Genomic DNA, 23,462 nt, shown 5'->3' with positions numbered 1-23,462 from the left:
GAGACCATGCACACCAAGACATTGCCATGTCCATGATCTGCACCTGTCATAACACAGAGAAGATCAATGAAATGATGTTCTACAGAGTCACAGAGTGCCAGGGGCTGGAAGGGACCTCCACAGCTCAGCCACTCCAATCCCCCTGCCACAGCAGCATCACCTACAGCAGATCACACAGCAACACATCCAGGCAGCTCTGCAATAGCTCCACAGAGGGAGACAACACAGTCCCCCTGGGCAGTCTCTGCCAGGCTTCTGGCACCCTCACAGGTGTTTCCATAGAACCTCCTCTGCCTCAGCTGCCACCCATTGCCCCTTGTGCTGGCACTGGGCATCACCCAGCAGAGCCTGGCTCCAGCCTCCTGCCACTCACCTGCACATCTTTAGAACCATTGCTGAGGTCCCCCCTCAGGCTGCTCCTCTCCCAGCAGCACAGCCCCAGCTGCCTCAGGCTCTCCTCCTAAGGAAGATCTTCCACTGCCTTCAGCATTGCTGTGGCTCTGCTCTGGACTCCTTCTTTTACTGCACACCAGTGACAAAGCACAAGCAAGGAAATAGACTCTAACATCCCAAAGAACAGAAATGCTGCAAAAAAACCCTATTTTAGCTCAAATGGAATTCCTTTGCATCAGTTGTTTCATACCTGTCCTGGGATGTGCAGAGCTCAGTGTGCACCACTCATTGCTAACCTCACCAAGAGCACAAAACCAAAAAGCCACAGCAAGTTCCTGCTCTGTGCTGTGCATTAAAGCATTTTACCTTTGAGAGTGTGTTCCAGAGATCATTTCTGGCTGCATTGCCATACTTGTGAATGGTTAAATAGTCCTATGGAGAGAGAAGCAAAACAGAAAGCAGTGTTACTATATTGCAAGCCAAACACCCAGCGCTGTGAAGCTCTGCTCAGAGAAGTTCAACCACATCAATGCTTGCATTCACTGGGAACCTAGAAACACAGAGCACTTCACCCTAAGGGAGTCAAGAACAGTTCCTTAAGCTGGCTCACAACACAGGAATTGTGGCTAAAAAATGTCATTTACAGCTCACATTGCAGAAATTGTTGATAAAAATTCCACTTAGAGCTTACAATGCAAAAAAATTCTTGCTGAAAACTTCATTTACAGCTCACAAGGGAAAAAAAAAGTTGCTAAACATTTCAATTACAGCTCACAATGCAGGGGGGTTTGGACTCAATGATCTCTTTGGGTCCCTTCCACCCCCTGACATTCTGTAAGACTCTGATCCAGAAGGATCTGCTCCATGATATTAATCATCCTTCAGAAGCATCATAGAATCATAGAAATCATAGAATCAACCAGGTTGGAAGAGACTTCTAAGATCATCCAGCCCAACCTAGCACCCAGCCCTATCCAGTATCAAGCCAGGACTCACTTCAGCTGTGTTTTGCCTCCTCTTTGGGCTGATATCCTAAGGAAGTGGGAACCAGTGGGACCTCACCAATGCAGAGCAGCTGGAATTCCATCCCTTTTGTCCTCAGAAAGGTATATTTAGATGATTCTTTTTGTGGCAGTGATACAATGCTTGCAATCAGCAGCCAGTGGAAAATCCCCACCATCAACATGTCATAGCTGCAATTAAATCATTATATCCAAACAGCAAGCCATAACTACTCATTAGGAAGAGTGAGACTGGAACCATGTGTGGAAATAAATCTTCATTTTCTCTGGAGCAAATAATGCTGAACACACCACATAATTATAGTGTTTTACTTTGTCCTTTTTCCTTTGTAATTCATAAAGCTGCTGCATGCTCTACCAGCAACCAGGCCAGCAGGACTGATGTTGCTGGAGTTATACTGAGGCAATACAGTGTTCAGCACTGATTTCAGTAGGAAAATCTGGGCTGGGAATTGGCCAACCTCATGAAATTCAACATGACCAAGGGCAAGGTTCTGCATCTAGGTTGAGGTAATCCCAAGCACCAATACAGGCTGGGCAGGGACTGCTTTGCTGTGAGGAGAGAGTGAAACAGTTGGGGCTGTGCAGTCTGGAGAGGAGAAGGCTCCCAGAGGACCTTCTTGTGGCCTTGCAGGACCTGCAGGGGGCTACAAGAAAGCTGGGGAGGGACTTTTTAGGCTACCAGGGAGTGATAGGACTGGGGGGATGGAATAAAGCTGAAAATGGGGAGATTCAGCCTGGAAGTGAGGAAGAAGTTCTCAAAACTGAATGCAGCACTCAAGATGAGGTCTCTGCAAGTTGCATCCATTGCTTCTTGTTTCACTGCTGCAGACCACCCAAAGGAGCTTGGCCCTCTCCACTTGACAGCCACCCCTCAGATATTGATGGACACTGATCAGATCCTCTCCCAGCCTGTTCTTCTCCAGACCCACCCTAAAAAGACCCCAAGTCTTAAAGCAGCGTAAGAAACTCAATTCTCTGCTTAATCCCTCTTCTGTAGTGCAACTCGATGACTCCAGTGTGAATCTAAACCAGATCAAAACCTGCCACGTTTCCAGCTGCTTGAAAACACATCCTGCTTTGATGGGAAACCTGACTAAAAGACTGGCTTATAGCCTGTTCTAGGGGGAGGTGTCTGCCTGTGGTGGGGGGTGGAACTGGATGATCTTGGAGGTCTCTTCCACCCTGGTTAATTGTATGATTCTATGATCTATTAGCTTGTTAAATATGAAGAGGAAGGAAGTCCCACTCTAAGCAGCAGCAATGGCAGCCTGGTGGCAAAGCATTTTGCATGAGAAGCCTAAAGGGACCAGTTCTGAGGATTGCAGAGTTATTGCCTAGCAGAGCCTGATGCTATCTGCTGTGCACTGAGACACCTGCTAGTATATTAAGCTTGGCTTTAAAGCAAAATGGATTTGATGTATTATTTGGTAGTGGTACTAAGCTGTGGAGCTAAGAACAAATCTTCCAGGAATAAAAGTGCTCTTTGAAATTGAGCTGCATACATTTGACTGGATTTGAACATCCATTTTATTTCTGCCTTGTTTGGCTCTGCAATAGATCTGAACCTACAATCAGATACTGCTCAATAAATACATTTGGAGTGCACACACACTCAAAAAGATGGAATGTTTTCCAGAGACATTTGGGATGGCACCTGCTAATTGCCACAGGTTGGCTGCTCGTTCCTCTGCATTAACTTGAACTATGCCCAGGGATTGCTAACCAGGCAAAAATATCTCTGCTCTGCCTCTTCATAACACATTTTGTCTATAGAAGCCCAGACCTGGAAAGAAATTAATCACAGAGTCACAGAATGAAGCAGGTTGGAAAAGAGCTCTGAGAGCACTGAGTCCAACCTAGCACCTAACACCTTCTAATCAACCAACCCATGGCACCAAGTGCCTCATCCGGACTCCTCTTCGACACCTCCAGGGGTGGGGACTCCACCACCTCCCTATTCCAACGCCAATCACTCTTTCATCACTGAATCACAGAATGCTTTAGGTTGGAAGGGACCTCAAAGCTCAGCCACTTCCAACCCCCCCCTGCCATAGGCAGGGACACCTCCCACTAGAACAGGTCACTCAAGGCCTCATCCAACCTGGCCTTGAACACCTCCCTGGGCAACCTGTGCCAGTGTGTCACCACCCTCACTGCAAACAACTTCTTCCTAACATCCACTTTCACTCTCCCCTCTGCCACTTCAAACTCATTCCTCCTCCTCTTCTCATTACCAGACCTTGTCACTAGTCCCTCCCCAGCCCTCCTGCAGCCCCCTTCACATCCTGCAAGGCCACTCCAAGCTCTCCTCCAAGCCTTCTCTTCTCCAGGCTGCACAGCCCCAACTCTCTCAGCCTGTGCTCAGAGCAGAGCTGCTGCAGCCCTCTCAGCATCTTGGTGGCCTCCTCTGCACTGGCTCCAGCAGTTCCATGTCCTGCTTGTTCTGGGGGCTACAGAATTGCACCCAGGACTGCAGGTGGGGTGTGAGGAGAGCAGAGCCAAGGGGCAGAATCCCCTCCCTTGCCCTGCTGCCCACACTGCTCTTGCTGCAGCCCAGCACAGGGTTGTGTCTGGGCTGCACTCACTTTGCAGGCTGCTGTGGAGCTTTGCACCAGCCCAGACCCCCAGGGCCTGCTCCTCAGGGCTGCTCTCAGCCATTCCCCACAAATGCTACTTTACTATGAAAAGGTCACCATCAATCACTCCAAAAAACTACACATTCCAAGTGTGATTTGCATGACTTGTGTCTGGATCCAAGTGAGCTGTGACCTCCTACAGCAGCAGAGAGGAAAGCAACAGCAGTGAAGCTTCCTCTGCACTTGCAAAGCATTTGCTGTTTGTCAGCTAAGCAAGTGTTTGTCATGGTGCAAAGGGTCCTCACACAACACAGCCACCAGTGCTGCGGTGCTGCTGCCAAAGCAAGGCACCGGCAAAAGAGCTACTGCTTGCATCGGAGTGTTTGCTACTCTGCCTACATGGCTCCAGCAACTGAGCTTCAGGGGTGTAGAGAAAGGGAAAGGAAGAGAGAAGGAAAGACAGAGGAAGTGGGAACAGGGGAGAGGGGAAAGGGGCAAATGGGTGAGAGGGGAAAGGGGGAAATGGGGAGAGGGGAAAGGGGCAAATGGGTGAGAGGGGAAAGGGGCAAATGGGTGAGAGGGGAAAGGGGCAAATGGGTGAGAGGGGAAAGGGGCAAATGGGTGAGAGGGGAAAGGGGCAAATGGATGAGAGGGGAAAGGGGGAAATGGGGAGAGGGGAAAGAAGGAAATGGGGAGAGGGGAAAGGAGGAAATGGGGGGAGGGGAAGAGAGGAAAAGGGAGGGGGAAAGGGAAGAAAGGGGAGAGGGGAGAGCAAAAATAAGATGGAGAGGAAAAGGAGAAGGAGGAGGAGGAGGAGGGATAGAAGGAGAAAGTTTTGACAACAGGCTGAACAGAAGCAGATTTCTTTCCTTTCTGCCACGAAGTACCTACATGAAATGTTAACTACGAGCTCAATCCTGCAGTCCTTACGCAGGAAACATCCTCAGCGGCTCCTAAGGAGCTAATGGGAGTTGTGATTGCCTGGGGCCAGCGGAGCTGCTCACACAAACCAAGTGCTGCCCGTGCCCTGTTCAGTCCATTCTGCTGCCTCACAGCAACAAAGGCTTGGCTGCTGCTGAGCTCCTGGCAGGAGAGCAGTGTAAGTGTTACTGCAAAAGAAAACATGTCCTTACACAGCTCTCAGCCCACTGAGGGGACCAGAGGATTTATACCTATCATTCTGCCTCTCAGTAATTCCTATAATAAAAATGAAGGGGGAAATAGTCATAATTGAATCTCACATGCAGCAAAGGAAGAGAACTGGCTGAAAGCACAGCCCCTGAACACACACACACAGAGCAAGAAGCTGCTCAGCATGAGGGTGGTGAGAGCCTGGCAGGGGTTGCCCAGGGAGGTGGTGGAAGCCTCATGCCTGGAGGTGTTTAAGGCCAGGCTGGCTGAGGCTGTGGACAGCCTGATCTAGGGTAGGGGGGGTGGAACTCATTAATGTTGGGCTCCCCAGTTGAAGAGGGACAGGAATCTGCTGGATAGAGTCCAGCAGAGAGCTAGGAGGATGATGAGGGGACTGGAGCACTGCCTGGTGAGGAGAGGCTGAGGGCCCTGGGGCTGCTTAGTCTGCAGAAGAGAAGACTGAGAGGGGATTGAATCAATGTCTGTAAATCTCTGAGGGCTGGGGGTCAGGAGGGGGGGACAGGCTCTGCTCACTGCTCCCTGGGATAGGACAAGCAGCAGTGGATGGAAGCTGCAGCACAGGAGGTTCCAGCTCAGCACAAGGGGGAACTTCTTCAGTGTAAGGGTCCCAGAGCCTGGCACAGGCTGCCCAGAGAGGCTGTGGAGTCTCCTTCTGTGGAGCCTTTCCAGCCCTGTCTGGATGTGTTCCTGTGTATCCTGAGCTGGATTGTGTGGTCCTGCTCTGGCACCATCCATCTGGACTGGATGATCTCTTTGGGTCCCTTCCAACCCCTGCCATCTTGTGAGCCTGTGAGACTTGTGGCCCCTTCCAACCTTGACTGACTCTGATCCTCTGATTCTATCTGTGATGTAACTGACTGGAAGCTTGTCCTAAAGGGCAATCCTGTCCTGAGGAAGCGAACTTCAGTAAGTCACAGTGGGGGGAAAAAGAACCAGTGGGCAATTGCATAACTGAAGTCCTGGCTCAAATAGATGGGACAGAACAACAAAAAAGGAAAAGAAGGCAAAGACAGAAATAGCTTCAGCATCTACCAGTAACTGCACATGTGAATCCTGCATCTTCAATCACATCTTTTCTTCAGACAGAAGCATTTTGCTACCCACAGAGTGTACACTCAAATCCTCTTGATGCTACAGGAAGGGCTCCCGTTTGAACATCTTCCTTATGAGGAGAGCCTGAGGGAGCTGGGGCTGTGCTGCTGGGAGAGGAGAGCCTGAGGGAGCTGGGGCTGTGCTGCTGGGAGAGGAGAGCCTGAGGGGGGACCTCAACAATGGTTCTAAAGATGTGCAGGTGAGTGGCAGGAGGCTGGAGCCAGGCTCTGCTGGGGGATGCCCAGTGCCAGCACAAGGGGCAATGGGTGGCAGCTGAGGCAGAGGAAGTTCCATGTGAACCTGAGGAAGAATATTTTCCCTGTGAGGGTGCCAGAAGCCTGGCACAGGCTGCCCAGGGGGGCTGTGGAGTCTCCCTCTGTGGAGCTATTGCAGAGCTGCCTGGATGTGTTGCTGTGTGATCTGCTGTAGGTGATGCTGCTGTGGCAGGGGTTGGAGTGGCTGAGCTGTGGAGGTCCCTTCCAGCCCTGCCACTCTGTGATTCTGTGAATCACCCAGAAATGATTTTTTTTTCAGGCTGAAATCATTAAAACTAACTTATTCTAGGAGGTAATATCCCAACACAGCTCGACCATCATCTTTCAAACACCCACTAAAAAGCTGCTTAGGAGGTACAATGATCAAACCCTCCTCTGGCTTGGAATGCTGGAATCGGTCAGGGCTGGAAGGGACCACAAGAACCACCCATTTCCAACTCCCCTGCCATGGGCAGGGACATCTCACACTAGACCAGACTGTCCAGTGCCTCATTCAGCCTGGCCTTAAACACCTCCAGGGAGGAGGCTTTGATCACCATTAAAGACTTCACCATTATGAAGCCTTTAATGATGTCTGATTTCAAACATCACACAGCCAACTGCTGTGACCGGGGAATAAAGCTACAATAAAGCAGCATGGTAAGATGGGTACACTGCTTAATATACCATGTAGAGCATCAAGAGCATAAAACACTGCTGTGGGAACAGCAGAATACATCTCTTGTGTTACCAAAGTCTTGGGCAGGAGTGGCAAACAAGCTGTAAAGCAGCACAAGAGACTCACTTTGCACTGAGAAAGCTTCTGGGAGAGTTTCCCATCGCCTGCCACAGCTCACAGTCACAGAATGAAGCAGGCTGGAAAATACCTCTAAGATCATCCAGTCCAACCTAGCACCTAACCCTTCTAATTAACTAAAGCCTGGCACCAGGTGCCTCATGCAGCCTCCTCTTCAACACCTCCAGGGACAGCCACTCCACCACCTCCCTGGGCAGCCCATTCCAATGCCAATCACTCTCTCTGCCAACAACTTCCTAACAACAGCCAGCCTGAACCTGCCCTGGCACAGCCTGAGGCTGTGTCCCCTGTCCCCTTCTTCTGTCCCTGGGTGCCTGGCAGCAGAGCCCAACCCCACCTGGCTACAGCCTCCCTGCAGGCAGCTGCAGGCAGCAATGAGCTCTGCCCTGAGCCTCCTCTGCTGCAGGCTGCACCCCCCCAGCTCCCTCAGCCTCTCCTCACAGGGCTGTGCTCCAGGACCCTCCCCAGCCTTGCTGCCCTGCTCCAAACACCTTCCAGCACCTCAACATCTTTCTTAAATTGAGGTGGTCTCTTTTGCCAGGCACCCAGCAACAGAACAAGGGGACACAGCCTCAAGCTGTGCCAGGGCAGGTTCAGGCTGGATGTTAGGAGGAAGTTGTTGGCAGAGAGAGTGATTGGCATTGGAATGGGCTGCCCAGGGAGGTGGTGGAGTCACTGTGCCTGGAGGTGTTGAAGCAAAGCCTGGATGAGGCACTTAGTGCCATGGTCTGGTTGAGTGGATAGGGCTGGGGGATAGGTTGGCCTGGATGATCTTGGGGGTCTCTTCCAACGTTGCTGTTTCCATGATTCTATGCATCTTCCATGACACTGATACAGGACCCAAGCATGCAGAGCTATCCCAAAAGCAGGGAACAGCAAGCAGCACGGGTGGGAGCAAGCCTAACCAGCCCAGCTTTGTGAGAGTAAAGAGTGACTGAAAGGTGAATCTGGCTGCATTTGACAGCCTGCAAGCCACGTGTCCCCAGGCAGCTCCTCTGAAAGGTTGACCAACTTGGCTGAATGCAGTGGCCACTCAAGAGCATCAAAAGCAAAAAGGCAGAGGACAGCCAAAGCACTTTGTGGAAGTTCTTCTTCCAAACACACAATGTGAAGCCTCAAAGTACAAAAGCAGCTAATTTATCAGAGAAGCTGAGAGGCCTGCAGTAACTAATTCCAAGTGCTGATGATGCACTAAATCAGAGTGAGTGATGAGCACACACAGAGCAGCAAGTGAAGTTCAAAAGGATCCAGATCTAGGTGATCAATGAGCTGCCACATGGCGAGTGAAATGCAGGGCTGCCAAATGGGCAGTAATAGAGATGAGGCTCCCAAAATAATCAAATTTAAGAGTTGAAAAGTTTCAATAAACCAGTGCAAAAACAGCTCACAGTGCTGAAGGGGCCTCTTTACACACACTTAAGTAGCAGGGCTTCAAATCACCAGGCTTTAACAGGGAAAAACACAAATCCCCACTGCTAACATGAAGGAATGCTCTGCCAGGAAGGGGCAACACCTCCTGGGAAATGTGAAGCAGTGACAGCAGTCCTGGAAGCACCCATCCAGCTCAAGCACACAGCTCTGGAACAACAGACCAGAGATGAAAACCTTGCACAAGTCATAGAATCAGAGAATCACAGAGTCATAGAATCAGAGACTCGTAGAATCAGAGTCATAGAGTCACAGAATCAGAGAATCACAGACTCATGGAAGCAGAGAATCATAGAATAATAGTCATAGAATCAGAGAGTCACAGAGTCATAAAATCACAAAATAACAGAGTCACGGAAGCATAGAATCACAGAATCAGGCAGGGTTGGAAGGGACCTCAAGGATCAGCCAGTTCCAACATCACTGCCATGCCCAGGGACACCTCATACTACATCAGGCTGACCACAGCCTCATCCAGGCATGAGGCTTCCACCACCTCCCTGGGCAACCTCTGCCAGGCTCTCACCACCCTCATGCTGGAGAACTTCTTCCTCACATCCAATCTGTATCTCCCCATTTCCAGCTCTGTTCCATTCTCCCCAGTCCTATCACTCCCTGACAGCCTAAAAAGTCCCTCTCCAGTTTTCTTGTAGCCCCCTTAACAATGGAATGGAATAGAATAGAATGGGTTAGGTTGGAAGGGACCTCAAAGCTCCTCTACTTCCAACCCCCCCACATAGGCAGGGACACCTCCAACTAGAACAGGTCGCTCAAGGCCTCATCCCACCTGGCTTTGAACAGCTGCAGGGAGGTTGTGGAGCACAGAAGCACAGACCTCCTCTTACACAAAAGCTCTAATTCTGCATTTCTTAATTAGATAATGACTCATGCATTGCATTTGATAAAGCCACAAATACTCAGCACAACCACAAGTAAAGGGCTACTCATTTTGTTTAATGTCAGTGTAACAAGACTACAGGAATGCTCTTTTCATCATCTGTGACATACCTAACAGACTAAAAAGAACTGAAATAACACCAGCAGCACCACTCTGCTCCATGCATTGCAGGCTCATGAGCAACAAAGAAAATAAGATAAAGCAAAGGTCCTTCAGAAGTCAGTTACTCAGCAAGCCATTAGGATAAGCCAGGAGGAATGAACCACCAAGTGCACTTTCAGAGTACTCATTATGTGAAGAGGCTTATAAATACCAGCAAAAGTTGGTTCTGCAGCTACCCTGGAGAAAATCCATTCAGCTGAACACCAGGATCCCATCAGTACACTGGTTTCAAGGCAATGCTCACCATAAAGTTGGTGAGACACTGGAACAGGTTTGCCCAGAGAGGTTGTGGAGTCTCCTTCTGTGGAGCCTTTCCAGCCCTGTCTGGATGTGTTCCTGTGTGACCTGAGCTAGATTGTGTGGCCCTGCTATGGCAGAGGGGTTGGACTGGAAGCTCTGCAGAGGTCCTTTCCAGCCTCTAACATCCTGTGAGCCTGTGTGTGTCCTCCCCACAGTGCTCTGCCTGTTAAGCACTGGACCACACAGCTCAGTGTCCCTTCCAACCCCTCATGTCCTGTGATAGTAGTTATTTTTTTACTTGAGTAGTTTCCCATTTTCTGCTTTTCACCATTTCTTCTCGAAGGAGAAACTCTTTGGATTGCTAATGAAAGTCTGAAATATCTGAGAAAATGCCCAGCCCTGCCCATCAACCAGGCCATGGCACTAAGTGCCCCAGCCAGGCTTGGCTTCAACACCTCCAGCCACAGCCACTCCACCACCTCCCTGGGCAGCCCATTCCAATGCCAATCACTCTCTCTGACAACAACTTCCTCCTAACATCCAGACTAGACCTCCCTTGGCACAACTTGAGGCTGCACACCCCCAGCTCCCTCAGCCTCTCCTCACAGGGCTGTGCTCCAGGACCCTCCCCAGCCTTGCTGCCCTTCTCCAAACACCTTCCAGCACCTCAACAGCTCTCTGCAATTCAGGAGCCCAGAACTGGACACACTATTCAAGCTGTGGCCTGAGCAGTGCTGAGCACAGGGGCACAAGAACCTCCCTTGTCCTGCTGCCCACACTGCTCCTGAGCCAGCCCAGGATGCCATTGGCTCTGCTGCCCTCCTGGGCACACTGTGGCTCATGTTCAGCTCCTCTCTCCCAGCACCCCCAGCTCCCTCTCTGCCTGGCTGCTCTCAGCCACTCTGTCCCCAGCCTGTAGCACTGCTTGGGGTTGTTGTGGCCAAAGTGCAGAACCCTGCACTTGGCCTTGCTCAGTCTCATCCCTTTGGTCTCTGTCCACCCATGCAGCCTGGCCAGGTCCCTCTGCAGGGCTCTCCTACCTCCCTATGGATTAACACCTGGTCCTAACATGATGTCATCTGCAAACTTACTGATGCTGGATTCAGTCCCCTCATCCAGATCATCAATAAAGATACTGAACAGGAGCAGGTCCAGCACTGATCCCTGGGGCACATCGCCAGTGCCAGCTGCCAGCTGCTTGTGGCACGAGACTTGTTTGCAAGGTTTGCTTTCAAGATTTGTTTGCAAGGTTTGCTTTCAAGATTTGTTTGCAAGGTTTGCTTTCAAGATTTGTTTGCAAGGTTTGCTTTCAAGATTTGTTTGCAAGGTTTGCTTTCAAGGTTCTTTACCTGGCCATGAGCAGTATGTAACAGATCTGACCTGCCCTTACAACTCAGACAGTGACCCAAAACAGGTGTTGCAAATAAGCATTGCACACCCTGCATGTCCTGCAGCCTGTCCACAAAGCTCTATTTCCCCAGCAGCTTTTTGACTGGCCAGGGCTGGGTGCTAGGTTGGACTGGATGATCTTGGAGGTCCCTTCCAACCTGCCTGATTCTATGATCCTAGGATTCTTTGGTTGCCTATTGCATGGAGCACACCTGCCTGCCCTAATCAATCTCTTTATTTAACTTTATATACATACACATATATATACTTAATATTTTTTCTTTATCTTCCAATTTCTTTTGTTAAAAATGACCTGATCCCAGATGCAGTTTATTTAAATTTCAAAATGAAAAACCTTAGTGAGAACAGGTAAGATGGATTGCTCTTCCCAGCCCAGCATAATTGTGTTTCAGGTGAACATCAATTTACTTTAAAGGACACTTCTAAGTAGCAGGCTGCATCATACATAATTCATCAATCACAGCTGCTCCTAACATGATTTACTCGAGCAGATTTCAATGGAATGGGGGGAGCTGCATTGTTTTTTTGTGCTCTGGCTTGTTTGTTTCTAAATAGTTTATACAAAACACTCATTTGCACTGATTTATTGCTGAAAAGAGTTCATCCTTGGTAATCAGCTTGCTGGATTTCTTTCTCTTTGTACAGAAATGTTACCTCCCTAAGCTGCATTTAATAGGAATCACAGAATAATCAATCAATCAGGGTGGGAAGGGACCACATGGATCAGCCAGTTCCAAGCCCCCTTCCATAGGCAGGGACACCTCACACTAGGGCAGGCTGTCCAGAGCCTCAGCCAGCCTGGCCTTAAACACTGCCAGGCAGGAGGCTTCCACCACCTCCCTGGGCAATGCCTTCAAGGCTCTCACCACTCTCATGCTGAACAACTTCTTCCTAACCTCCAGGCTGAATCTCCCCATTTCCAGCTTTGTTCCATTACCCCCAGTGCTATCACTCCCTGACAGCCTAAAAAGTCTCTCCCCAGCTTTCTTGTAGGCTCCTTTAAGAACAGAATGGAATGGTTTAGGTTGGAAGGGATATCAAAGCTCAGCCAGTTCCAACCCTCTGCCATAGGCAGGGACACCTCCCACTAGAACAGGTTGCTCAAGGCCTCATCCAACCTGGCCCTGAACACCTCCAAGGAGGCTGTGGAGCACAAAAGCACAGAATGGGATCTTTGATCATCTTCTGTGCTTCTGTGCTCTGCAATGTCCCTGGGCAACCTGTGCCAGTGTCTCCCCACCCTCACTGCAGACAACTTCTTCCTGACATCCACTTTCAGTCTCCCCTCTGCCACTTCAAACCCATTCCTCCTCATCCTCCTGTCATTACCAGACCTTGTCAATAGTCCCTCCACAGCCCTCCTGCAGCCCCCTTGAGATCCTGCAAGGCCACTCCAAGCTCTCCTCCAAGCCTTCTCTTCTCCAGGCTGCACAGCCCCAACTCTCTCAGCCTGTCCTCATTGCAGAGCTACTGCAGCCCTCTGAGCATCTTTCCTCAGGCAGCCCTTCACACAGCTGTGACATGGCCAAAATGGCCTTTAAATGGCAACTGACACAACATGTGCATAACATTGCTGCCAGTTGAAGCAGCATCACTCAACACACCAAGGAGCACAGGCAGAACTGGGGACACCACCACAGGTGGAACACAGCTCAGCATTCTCTATTCATCTCAGCTTGGAGGAAATGTTGGTGTCTCAAATGGTCCTGAGGTAAAGACACATTCCCCCAGATAGATGCCAACATGGTTTTACAAGGCAAAATAAAGAGGAAGAGAGCAAGAGAAACTGCTAAGAGACACAAATGCACACAGAGACAGAAAGGCTTTTACTTACTTGTAAGCCCATCTGAAACACAGAGTGACCCATGAAGCTGGCCAGCATTCGAATGAGAGCTGCACCCTGCGGGGGGAACAAAGAGAATGAGAAGTTACCACCTCTGCAGGTCAGCATCACACCAGAATTAACTGCAGGAGGAGCTTCCATCCCATCCTGCCTCCTTGGAAATCTGTGATTAATTATCATCTTTAGCTGTGCTGGAAGAAAAAGAGAAAGGAGATCATGCAAATGACTACAAGGAAAATGAGGAAGCAGACTGATATTAATGTCCTGCCCCATGTGCAGGTCACAAACACACTGAAGGCAGGTAGCAGCCAGGTGGGGTTGGGCTCTGCTGCCAGGCAGCCAGGGACAGAACAAGGGGACAGAGCCTCAAGTTGTGCCAGGGCAGGTTCAGGCTGGGTGTTAGGAGGAAGTTGTTGGCAGAGAGAGTGATTGGCATTGGAATGGGCTGCCCAGGGAGGTGGTGGAGGCACCACCCCTGGAGGTGTTGCAGCCAAGCCTGGCTGGGGCACTTAGTGCCATGGTCTGGTTGCTTGGCCAGGGCTGGGTGCTAGGTTGGGCTGGGTGAGCTTGGAGGTCCCTTCCAAGCTACTTGATTCATGATTCTATGAAAACATTCACCCAAGATCACCCAGCATGGTAAACACCATCCACACCTAGGAGCAAAATCCACTTACATGGGAGCTGAACTCATCTTTGAAATCTACAAAATGCAGAGTTAAGGCATTCAGCCTAATTCTCTCCATGCCAATGTGCAGTAACATGGTTGCAGCCTTGATCTCAGGTTTAATGAAGCTTACTTTCAAAGCCCCACTCCTACATTTCTGATCCTGTGGCATCAACACAGGTCACAGCTCCTGTCAATTAATTTAATTCCCTGGCTTCCTGAGTGAGCCACTTGCATTAGATCTGAATAACAAATAACTTTCTGTTTCCTTTCCAACCTGCATCCTGCAATCATAGAATCAGCCAGGTTGGAAGAGACCTCCAAGATCATCCAGTGCCACCTGTAGTCATTCCCTATGCAAAAGAAAGTGCCCAGAGGAATTCTCTTTAGCAGTGTGGGATGATCTTAGAGGTCTCTTCCAAGCTGGTTGATTCTATGACTCTATGTCTGCCTGTGGGACAGGAAGGCAACCTGGGTCCAAGCTGTGTTTTGGGACCAAGCCCACTTGCAACCAGCAGCTTGCAAAATCACCAGAGACAATAAAATGTACTTTTGGATGACACTTCCACATCCCACAGTTCAGAGCTGCACTTCTGCAAGCAGTGCTTGTTAGCTGGGTCAGCCTAGGGCCAGAGTTAGAGACCTTTATACAGTATAGGGGAGAAAAGAGTCTTGTCCCTCCAATACCAAGGCTTTAGTCATGGGTGGGGGCCTGTTGTTTGGGGTGGGTTTGTTTCACTGCTGGGTTTGGTTGGGGGGTTTGCTTGGTTGGGTTGGGGTTTGTTCATTTGTTGGTCTGGTGTTTTGGTGGGGTCAGCTGATGCAGTTGGGGTGACAAAACCTGAGTCACCAGAAAGGCTGTGAAGGTGAAAATCCCTTGGTTTGCTCCTCTCTTTCCCCCAGCTGCCCTAATAAAACACATCATGAGATTAAGGCCAGGCTGGATGTGTCTCTGGGCAACCTGATCCAGTGTGAGGGGTCCCTGCCCATGGCAGGGGGTTGGAGCTAGATGATCCCTGGAGCTAGATGACCCTTGGGGTCCCTCCCAGCCCTGACAACTGTATGACTCTATGATTCTGTGTGTGTTAGAGGAAGAGCTGGGAAGCTGGGCTGCAGGTGCCCGAAAGGAGGGAGCCCTGTGAAGAGGAGATGGATCTGCTTCAGCTAAAACTGATAAAGTAAGGCCACAACAACACAAATGCCCAATTTCAAAGCACATTCTGAGGGCCAGAGGGCCCAGAGGAAGACCTCTGCCTGCTTAACTGCAATCTTGCTGCTGAAGTTAACTCCTCTGGAGCCACTGTTACATGAGGGCTATGGATGTGCTGGAAGGGGACCAGAGAAGGGCCAAGAGGATGAGCAGAGGGCTGGAGCTGCTCTGCTGTGAGCAGAGCCTGAGGCAGTTGGGGCTGCTCAATATGGAGAGGGGAATGCTCCCAGGTGACCTTATTGTGGCCTTGCAGGATCTGAAAGGGGCTACAAGAAAGATGGGGAGAGACTTTTTAGGCTGTCAGGGAGTGACAGGACTGGGGGGTGAGAGCCTGGCAGGGGTTGCCAAGGAAGGTGGTGGGAGCCTCATCCCTGAAGGTGTTTCAGGCCAGGCTGGCTGAGGCTGTGGGCAGCCTGCTCTAGTGTGAGGTGTCCCTGGGCATGGCAGGGGGTTGGAACTGGCTGCTCCTTGTGGTCCCTTCCAACCCTGACTGACTGCATGATTCTATGAGCTGCCAGACTATGTCAATCAATTCTCCTCCTAAACCCTGCTGAACACCACCTAGAAGGCAGGCACAGCCAGGGCCAGACTGTGAAGCCCACAAGAGGAAGATCTCTTAGGGCAGAAGGGCAGCAGCTGCAGCAGATGTGTGTGCAGGGGCTTGGACACCAGCAGCAGGGGTGCAGTGCAGGCCAGCAGCAGGAGCTGGAAGGGAAAAGCAGAGGCTAGGCTGGCCTGCAGGCTGTGCTGCTCTGTTTCCTCCTCCAAAGGCAGGGTTGCCTTTCTGGGTAAGGATTGCACCTCCAATAGTTTCACTGCTCCTGCTGTTTCTAGTCGCTGTCAGAGCTGCTGCACAGGTTGGCATCTCCACTGTGTGAGATGTCACCCAGGATTTATTGGTGCTGAGGTCGCCTTGCAGTCAGTGCATTCATCACTGCCAATCCTGAATCTGCTGCCTCTGTCACGGCCATAAATTAAGCAATTTGATTAACTTTCTGAACCTGCCTCAATCCAAGTCCTTATTGGGCCTCTGGCAAAAGAGGGCAAATGTTCATTTTGTCAAACAGTTCCACTAAGAATCAGAGAATCACAGAATGCCAGGGGCTGGAAGGGACCTCCACAGCTCACTTGGTCTGTTTAGAAAAGGCTAGGATGAATCCAGGTACTGTAAGTAGCTAAAGTTTGGTTCACAGAACCACAGAGTGGCAGGGGCTGGAAGGGACCTCCACAGCTCAGCCACTCCAATGCCCCTGTCACAGCAGCATCACCTACAGCAGATCACACAGCAACACATCCAGGCAGCTCTGCAATAGCTCCACAGAGGGAGACTCCACAGCCCCCCTGGGCAGCCTCTGCCAGGCTTCTGACACCCTCACAGGGAAAAAATCCTCCTCCTGTTTCCATGGAGCTTCCTCTGCCTCAGCTGCCACCCATTGCCCCTTCTGCTGGCACTGGGCATCACCCAGCAGAGCCTGGCTCCAGCCTCCTGCCATGAACCATTGCTGAGCTCCCCCCTCAGGCTCTCCTCTCCCAGCAGCACAGCCCCAGCTGCCTCAGGCTCCCCTCCTAAGGAAGATCTTCCTCTGCCTTCAGCACTGCTGTGGCTCTGTGCTGGGCTCTCTCAAGCAGTTCCCTGAGGTCCTCCTTGAACTGAGGCACCCAGAACTGGACCTAAGTCCACTCTCTCTTTCCATCCATAGAGTGCAGCAGCATCTATCAGGTGCTAACATCTAACTAAACCCAGGCTGCATCCTGGCACAGGAAAACAGCACCAGAGCAGCCAAAGTGTGTGCAAGCAGGGAGAGAGGTGCTGGGAAGAGACTCATTGGGCTGCCAGCACGAAACAGGTTACTGAACTAAGGGGATAGAATCCTAGAGTCAGCCAGGTGGGAAGAGACCTCCAAGCTCAGCCAGCCCAGCCTAGCGCCCAGCCCTGTGCTCATTCTCCACCAAACCTCCACTCATCCACTCTGCTGCTGCTTCTTTCACTGGAAAATAAAATACATGGTGTTTGTTTAATGAAATAAACGGAAAAACAAACAATAATAAAATAATAAATGCAAAAAAATAATAAAATAAACCAAAACAAACTAAAATAATAAAATAAAACAAAAACTATTTAAAAATAATATTTATAAAATAAAAGAAGTGAGAAAATAAAAAAGAAAAGTTAAAATTAAGAATAAAATAAACCAAAATGAAGTCATAATAAAAAAAGGGAATTAAATCAAATTTAAAAAAATAAAGTAATAAAATAAACCAAAATGAAGCAATAAAATAAAATTTAAAAATAAATAAGAAAGTCATCAAATAAGGAAAAAAAAATGATTAAATAAAATGGTAAAATAAAATAGCAAACAAATAAAAATAAATGAAATAATAAAATCAAATGGTAAAATAAAATAAAATACATTATCAAAAAAGAAAAATAAATGATGAAATAAAATGATGAAATAAAATATCAAATAAATAAACTGAAATTAAATAATAAAATAAAACGGTAAAATAAAATATCACATCAATAAAAAGAAATTAAATAATGAAATAAAATGGTAAAATAAAATAACAAATAAAGAAAAAGGAAATAAATAATGAAATAAAATGGTAAAATAAAATAAATTCTCAAATAAGAAATACAAATAAAATAATAAAATAGAAAATAAAATATCAAATAAATAAAAATAAAATAATAAAATAAAATTGTAAAATAAAATAAATTAAATTCTCAAATAAGAAATAAAAATAAAATAATAAAAGAGTAAAATAAAATATCAAATAAATAAAAATAAAATAATAAAAGAGTAAAATAAAATATCAAATAAATATAAATAAAATAATAATATAAATTTGTAAAATAAAATAAATTCTCAAATAAGAAATAAAAATAAAAGAGTAAAATAAAATATCAAATAAATAAAAAATAAAATAATAAAATAAATTTGTAAAATAAACTAAATTAAATTATCCAAATAAGAAATTAAAATAAAGTAATAAAATAGTAATATAAAATAATTTAAAAAAAAATATAATAATAAAATAAATTTGTAAAATAAAATAAATTATCAAATAAGAAATAAAAAGAAATTAAATAATAAAATAAAATAAAGTCTCAAATAGGCAAGAAAAATAAATTACATTTTAAAATAACATTAAATTGAAAAATAAAATAATAAAATAAATTATCAAATAAGAAATAAAAATAAAGAATAAAATGGTAAAATAAAAGATCAAATAAATAACAATAAAAGATCAAATAAATAAAAATAAAATAATAAAATAAAATAAAATTGTAAAATAAAATAAAATAAATTATAAAACAGGAAACGAAAATTAATGAAATAATAAAATGAAATTGTAAAGTAAATAGCAAATAAATAAAAATAAATTAAATAATAAAATAAACTAAATTATCAAATAAGAAATAAAAATAAATTACATTAAATAGTAACATTAATTTGTAAAATAAAATAATAATCAAATAAATAAAAATAAATTACATTTAAGAATAACACTACATTGCAAAATAAAATAATAACATAAATTATCAAATGAGCAATAAAAATAAATTACATTTAATAATAAAATAAAATGATAAGCTAAATTATCAAATAAAAAATAAAAATAAATTGCATTTCATAACGACATTAAATTGTAAAATAAAATAAATTATCAAATAAATAAAAATAAATTACATTCAATAGGAATTTTAAATTGCAAAATAAAATAAAAATACATTATGTTTAATTATAAAATAAAATAATAAACTAAATTATCAAATAAGAAATAAAAAAATTGCATTTAATAACGACATTAAACTGTAAAATAAAATAAGTTATCAAATAAATAAAAATAAATTACATTTAATAGGAATTTTAAATTGCAAAATTAAATAAAAATAAATTACATCTAATAATAATATAAAATAATGAACTAAATTATCAAATAAGAAATAAAAATAAATTGCATTTAATAATAATATTAAATTGCCAAATAGAATAATCAAACGAATAGAAATAAATTACATTCAATAATAACATTAAATTGCAAATTAAAACAAAATAAAGTGAATTATCACATAAGAAATAAAAATAAATTACATTTAATAACAAAGTAAACATTTTAAATAAGAAAATAAAATAAAACTAATGAAATGTGAGCAATGAAATAAACTGAACAACAGGAAGTAACTAAAGTGCAGTGAAAGAGAGCAAAGCAGCAAGCAGCAGAGCGAAGGCAGCCCTGAACGCAGCTGATTTATTGACGTTCCCCTGTGCTTAGGCAGAGAGCTGCAAATCAGCCTGGATGGCTGCGTGGCAGCACAATGGGACACAGAGAGAGGCCCAACAGCTCTTTTGCTGTGTGCTGCTATCTGTGCAGAGGAAGATGAAGGTTGCTCTCTCTCTGGCTGCTGTGTGCTTTGCCCTAATCACATTAGGTTTTATTCACATTATTCATGTGACTCCAGCTGGCTGGAGAAAAACAATCTCCCTCTGCAGCAGTTATGTCCAGGCAGTTCCAAGGTGTTTCTCCATGCACTCTTTACATCCTACAGAGTTTTCCTCACCAGAAAAGAAAGTGAAGCTCATCAGCCTAGAGCTCCCAGGATCACAGGCTCAAAGGCTCACAGGATGCCAGGGGTTGGAAGGGACCCAAAGAGACCACTGAGTCCAACCCCCCTGCCGCAGTAGGACCACACAACCTAGCTCAGGGCACACAGCAACACATCCAGACAGGGCTGGAAAGGCTCCACAGAAGGAGACTCCACAGCCTCTCTGGGCAGCCTGTGCCAGGGCTCTGGGACCCTCACTCTAAATAAGTTTCTCCTTCCAGTCAAGAAGTTCCCCCTTGTGCTGAGCTGGAACCTCCTGTGCTGCAGCTTCCATCCACTGCTGCTTGTCCTATCCCAGGCAGCAGTGAGCAGAGCCTGTCCCCCTCTCCTGACCCCCAGCCCTTAGATAGTTATAGACATTGATTAGATCACTCTCAGTCTTCTCCAGACTAAACAGCCCCAGGTCCCTCAGCCTCTCCTCACCAGGCAGTGCTCCAATCCCCTCAATATTCTTGTAGTCCTCCTCTGGACCCTCCCCAGCAGATCCTTGTCCCTCTTCAACTGGGGAGCCCCAAACTGCAGGCAGTAGTCACGATGAGGTCTCCCCAGGGCAGAGCTGAGGGGGAGGAGAACCTCCCTGGATCTGCTGGACACACTCTGCTTAATGCACTCCAGGATCCCATTGGCCTTCTTGGCCACCAGGGGATATTGCTGCCCCAGGGGTAATCCATTGCCCACCAGGACGTGGGTACCTGGAGCCCTTTCTGTACCTCATCCCACAATCCTCTGGCACAGTGGCCATTCTGAAGGACACTCAACATCCCATAGACACAGGTCCTGCAACTCTCCAGCTGGTTACCTCCAGAAGGTGCAGGTGGGTGCCACCCAGCTCTGTAGGCTTTCTAACTCAGCTGATTTAGTTAATGCTTCCCATCTATCCACCTCATGTTGATAGTCCCTGCAACCTGTGTGCTACAAAGCAGCAGCCAAGCACAGCAGTCAATGCATTCTACAGCAGGAAAATCAATTGCATACAATTCACTGCACTTGTCTGCTGCACCCTTACAACTCTGAGTGGCCAAGAAGGACATGGAACTGCTGGAGCCAGTCCAGAGGAGGCCACCAAGATGCTGAGAGGGCTGCAGCAGCTCTGCTCTGAGCACAGGCTGAGAGAGTTGGGGCTGTGCAGCCTGGAGAAGAGAAGGCTTGGAGGAGAGCTTGGAGTGGCCTTGCAGGATCTCAAGGGGGCTCCAGGAGGGCTGGGGAGGGACTATTGACAAGGTCTGGTCATGACAGGATGAGGAATGAGTTTGAAATGGCAGAGGGGAGATGGAAACTGGACATCAGGAAGAAGTTGTCTGCAGTGAGGGTGGTGAGACACTGGCACAGGTTGCCCAGGGAGGCTGCAGAGTACAGAAGCACAGAACTGGACACAATATTCCAGCTGCAGCCTCAGCAGGGCAGAGCAGAGCAGGAGGAGAATCTCTCTGGACCTCCTACCCACAGCCCTTCTAATCCACCCCAGGATGCCATTGGCCTTCTTGGCCCCCAGAGCACATTGCTGGCTCATGCTCACCTCCCATCCACTAGGACCCCCAGGGCCTTTTCCCCTTCACTGCTCTCCAACAGGACAGTCCCCAGCCCATCCTGCTGCCTGGGGTTGTTCTCTCCCAGGTGCCAGCCTCTGCCCTTGCCCTTGCTGAATTCTTACAGCACTGTCAAAGAGACTCCTAAGGCTAACCACAATTAAATCAATCTTGAGGCACTTCATGTAAGCTCAGCTCAAAGTCCCTGGACACAACCATCATTAATTTCTCCAAAACTCAGCTAACCCTGTGCCTCTGAGTTCACTCCAAACACTAGCTGAGCACATCACCAAGCACTCACACAAGCAGGCAGCCACTTGCCTCGCTGGTTTTTGTGCTGTGAGCAGTAGCCCCCCAGGAAATACCCAAGTCACGTTCCCCACAACAATCCATCTTTGTTGGTACTAAGCAACCACAGCTGGATGCTCCATGAAATTTAGCTTATTGGGGAAAACACAGCAGGAATTGAAATGAAAGAACAATGTGCATCAAACACGTGGCATAAATGTGACATTTAAAAAAGAACTCTTGCATAAAATTAAAAACCCAAAATGAAATCTGTCAAATCCTGGAGTAATTTAACAGACACAGCCACAGCCACAGCCACACACACACACAAAAAGTGTTTTGACTAAGTCACAGCTGCAGAATTCGCTCAGAGGTAGATACAGAGGAGCATAAAAGGTCTGGAAATTCATTATTTCCAAACCTGGCCAACGGTGCCCTGGGGTGCATGAAGGAGTTCTGCCCCTGTGCTCTGCCTTGGTGAGAACACATCTGAAGCACTGTGCTGTCTACTTCTGGGCTTCCTAATTCAAGAGGAGGTGTTTAAGGCCAGGCTGGGTGAGGCTCTGGACAGCCTGATCTAGGGTAGGGTGTCCCTGCCCATGGCAGGGGGGTTGGGACTGGCTGATCCTTGTGGTGCCTTCCAGCTCTGATTCCATGACTCTCTGATTCTGCTTGCTTTCTCCCTTTTCCCTGAGGGGAGAAGTTCAGCCACTCCTCAGCTGCCACTCACAATGTCATGCTGAAATGGATTTAATCTCCCTACCTTGGTCATCCCAACCTGCTTTCACAGCATGCAGACTTGCTCTCACAGCCATGGACCACGAGTGCTCTGCTCACACAGCTAGAGCATGGCACAGCAGCAGGCTCCTGGGAGATCTCTGTCCTTCTATCAAGCTGTAAGAGCAGAAGTAATGCAAAGCCCTCTCTAGAATCACTCCGCTGCCTGTGTCCAAAATATCTCATCTCTGGGAACTGCAGAGGGAATTCTTGTTCAGGGAATTAATTAGACTCTCTCATGAATCACCCACACTAAATCTCTACTCTGCTTGCAGAAGCTGAGCACTGGCAGGCACCAGCTTGGCTATTTTCTGTGTTCACCACATACTACAACAAAAATGAAGCTTAATGCATGTGAATTTGAGGAGTGTGGGTGCTTCCTTATTTCATTACATGAAATAACATCTTTCTTTCAATGAGTTAAACATGTCCCTCTGATTCCCTCCCTGTGGCAGAGACATTCAAAGTTTAAATTAATTCCTAGAGGCTTTTCCTTTGGAAACCCCAAGTAAAAGCCATGAAGAGAAGGAAGGAAGGAGAGAGGTATGCATGCACCAGGCAGCATATCCACACACCAGGCAGTGTATCCACACAAAAGGTGACAGTATGAGCCTCAACCTGGAAGGTCCTGGTCCAGGCCACACTGAAGTATTTTTAAGCACAGAAGCAACTCCAATTCCACAGCTTACACACACCACACACAAAGACTTTTCCCTTGTACCATGGATACTTGTAGAAGTGTTTACATGGTGGCCACAGGAACCTCATTCAAAAGAGGAAATCACAACACCACAGAAAACATCTGGCTGGCAGAGACCCTTCAAAGAGAACTACACTCCAAAGGGTGAGCAAGTCACTGGCTGCCATTTCTTGGATCCTGCTGTGCCAGGACTGTTAGTGCAGGGCTGCAGAGCATTTCTCTTTGTGCAAATTCTCAGCTGAACACACTCCCTAACCCAGAGAACTGCCTTTGGGGCAGGCAGGGAGCATGGTGTCCCTTTACTGCCAACAAGACATATACCTTCCTTCCACCACTTGACTCAGGAAGCAGGGAAAGATGTGGCATGGGAAGGAAGGAAAAAGAAATGAAAACCACAA

The 23,462-nt window shown here is 47.0% G+C and overlaps 1 protein-coding gene across 1 annotated transcript in view; it reads right to left on the bottom strand.

Moving 5' to 3' along the window:
* Window positions 1-23,462, bottom strand: part of TRHDE (thyrotropin releasing hormone degrading enzyme) — a 212,249-nt gene that overhangs the window by 81,927 nt on the left and 106,860 nt on the right. The window contains exons 7-8 of the mRNA XM_064166663.1: window positions 13,282-13,347; window positions 760-825 (exon numbers count right to left, since the gene is read on the bottom strand). Of these exons, the coding sequence (XP_064022733.1) occupies window positions 760-825; window positions 13,282-13,347 (132 nt within the window). The remainder of the gene's footprint in view (window positions 1-759; window positions 826-13,281; window positions 13,348-23,462) is intronic.

Source organism: Pogoniulus pusillus, chromosome 27, assembly GCF_015220805.1.
Source record: "Pogoniulus pusillus isolate bPogPus1 chromosome 27, bPogPus1.pri, whole genome shotgun sequence".
Classification (NCBI taxonomy): domain Eukaryota; kingdom Metazoa; phylum Chordata; class Aves; order Piciformes; family Lybiidae; genus Pogoniulus; species Pogoniulus pusillus.
The sequence above is the reverse complement of the archived record's forward strand: the minus strand, read 5'-3'. Positions and strand labels throughout refer to the sequence as shown.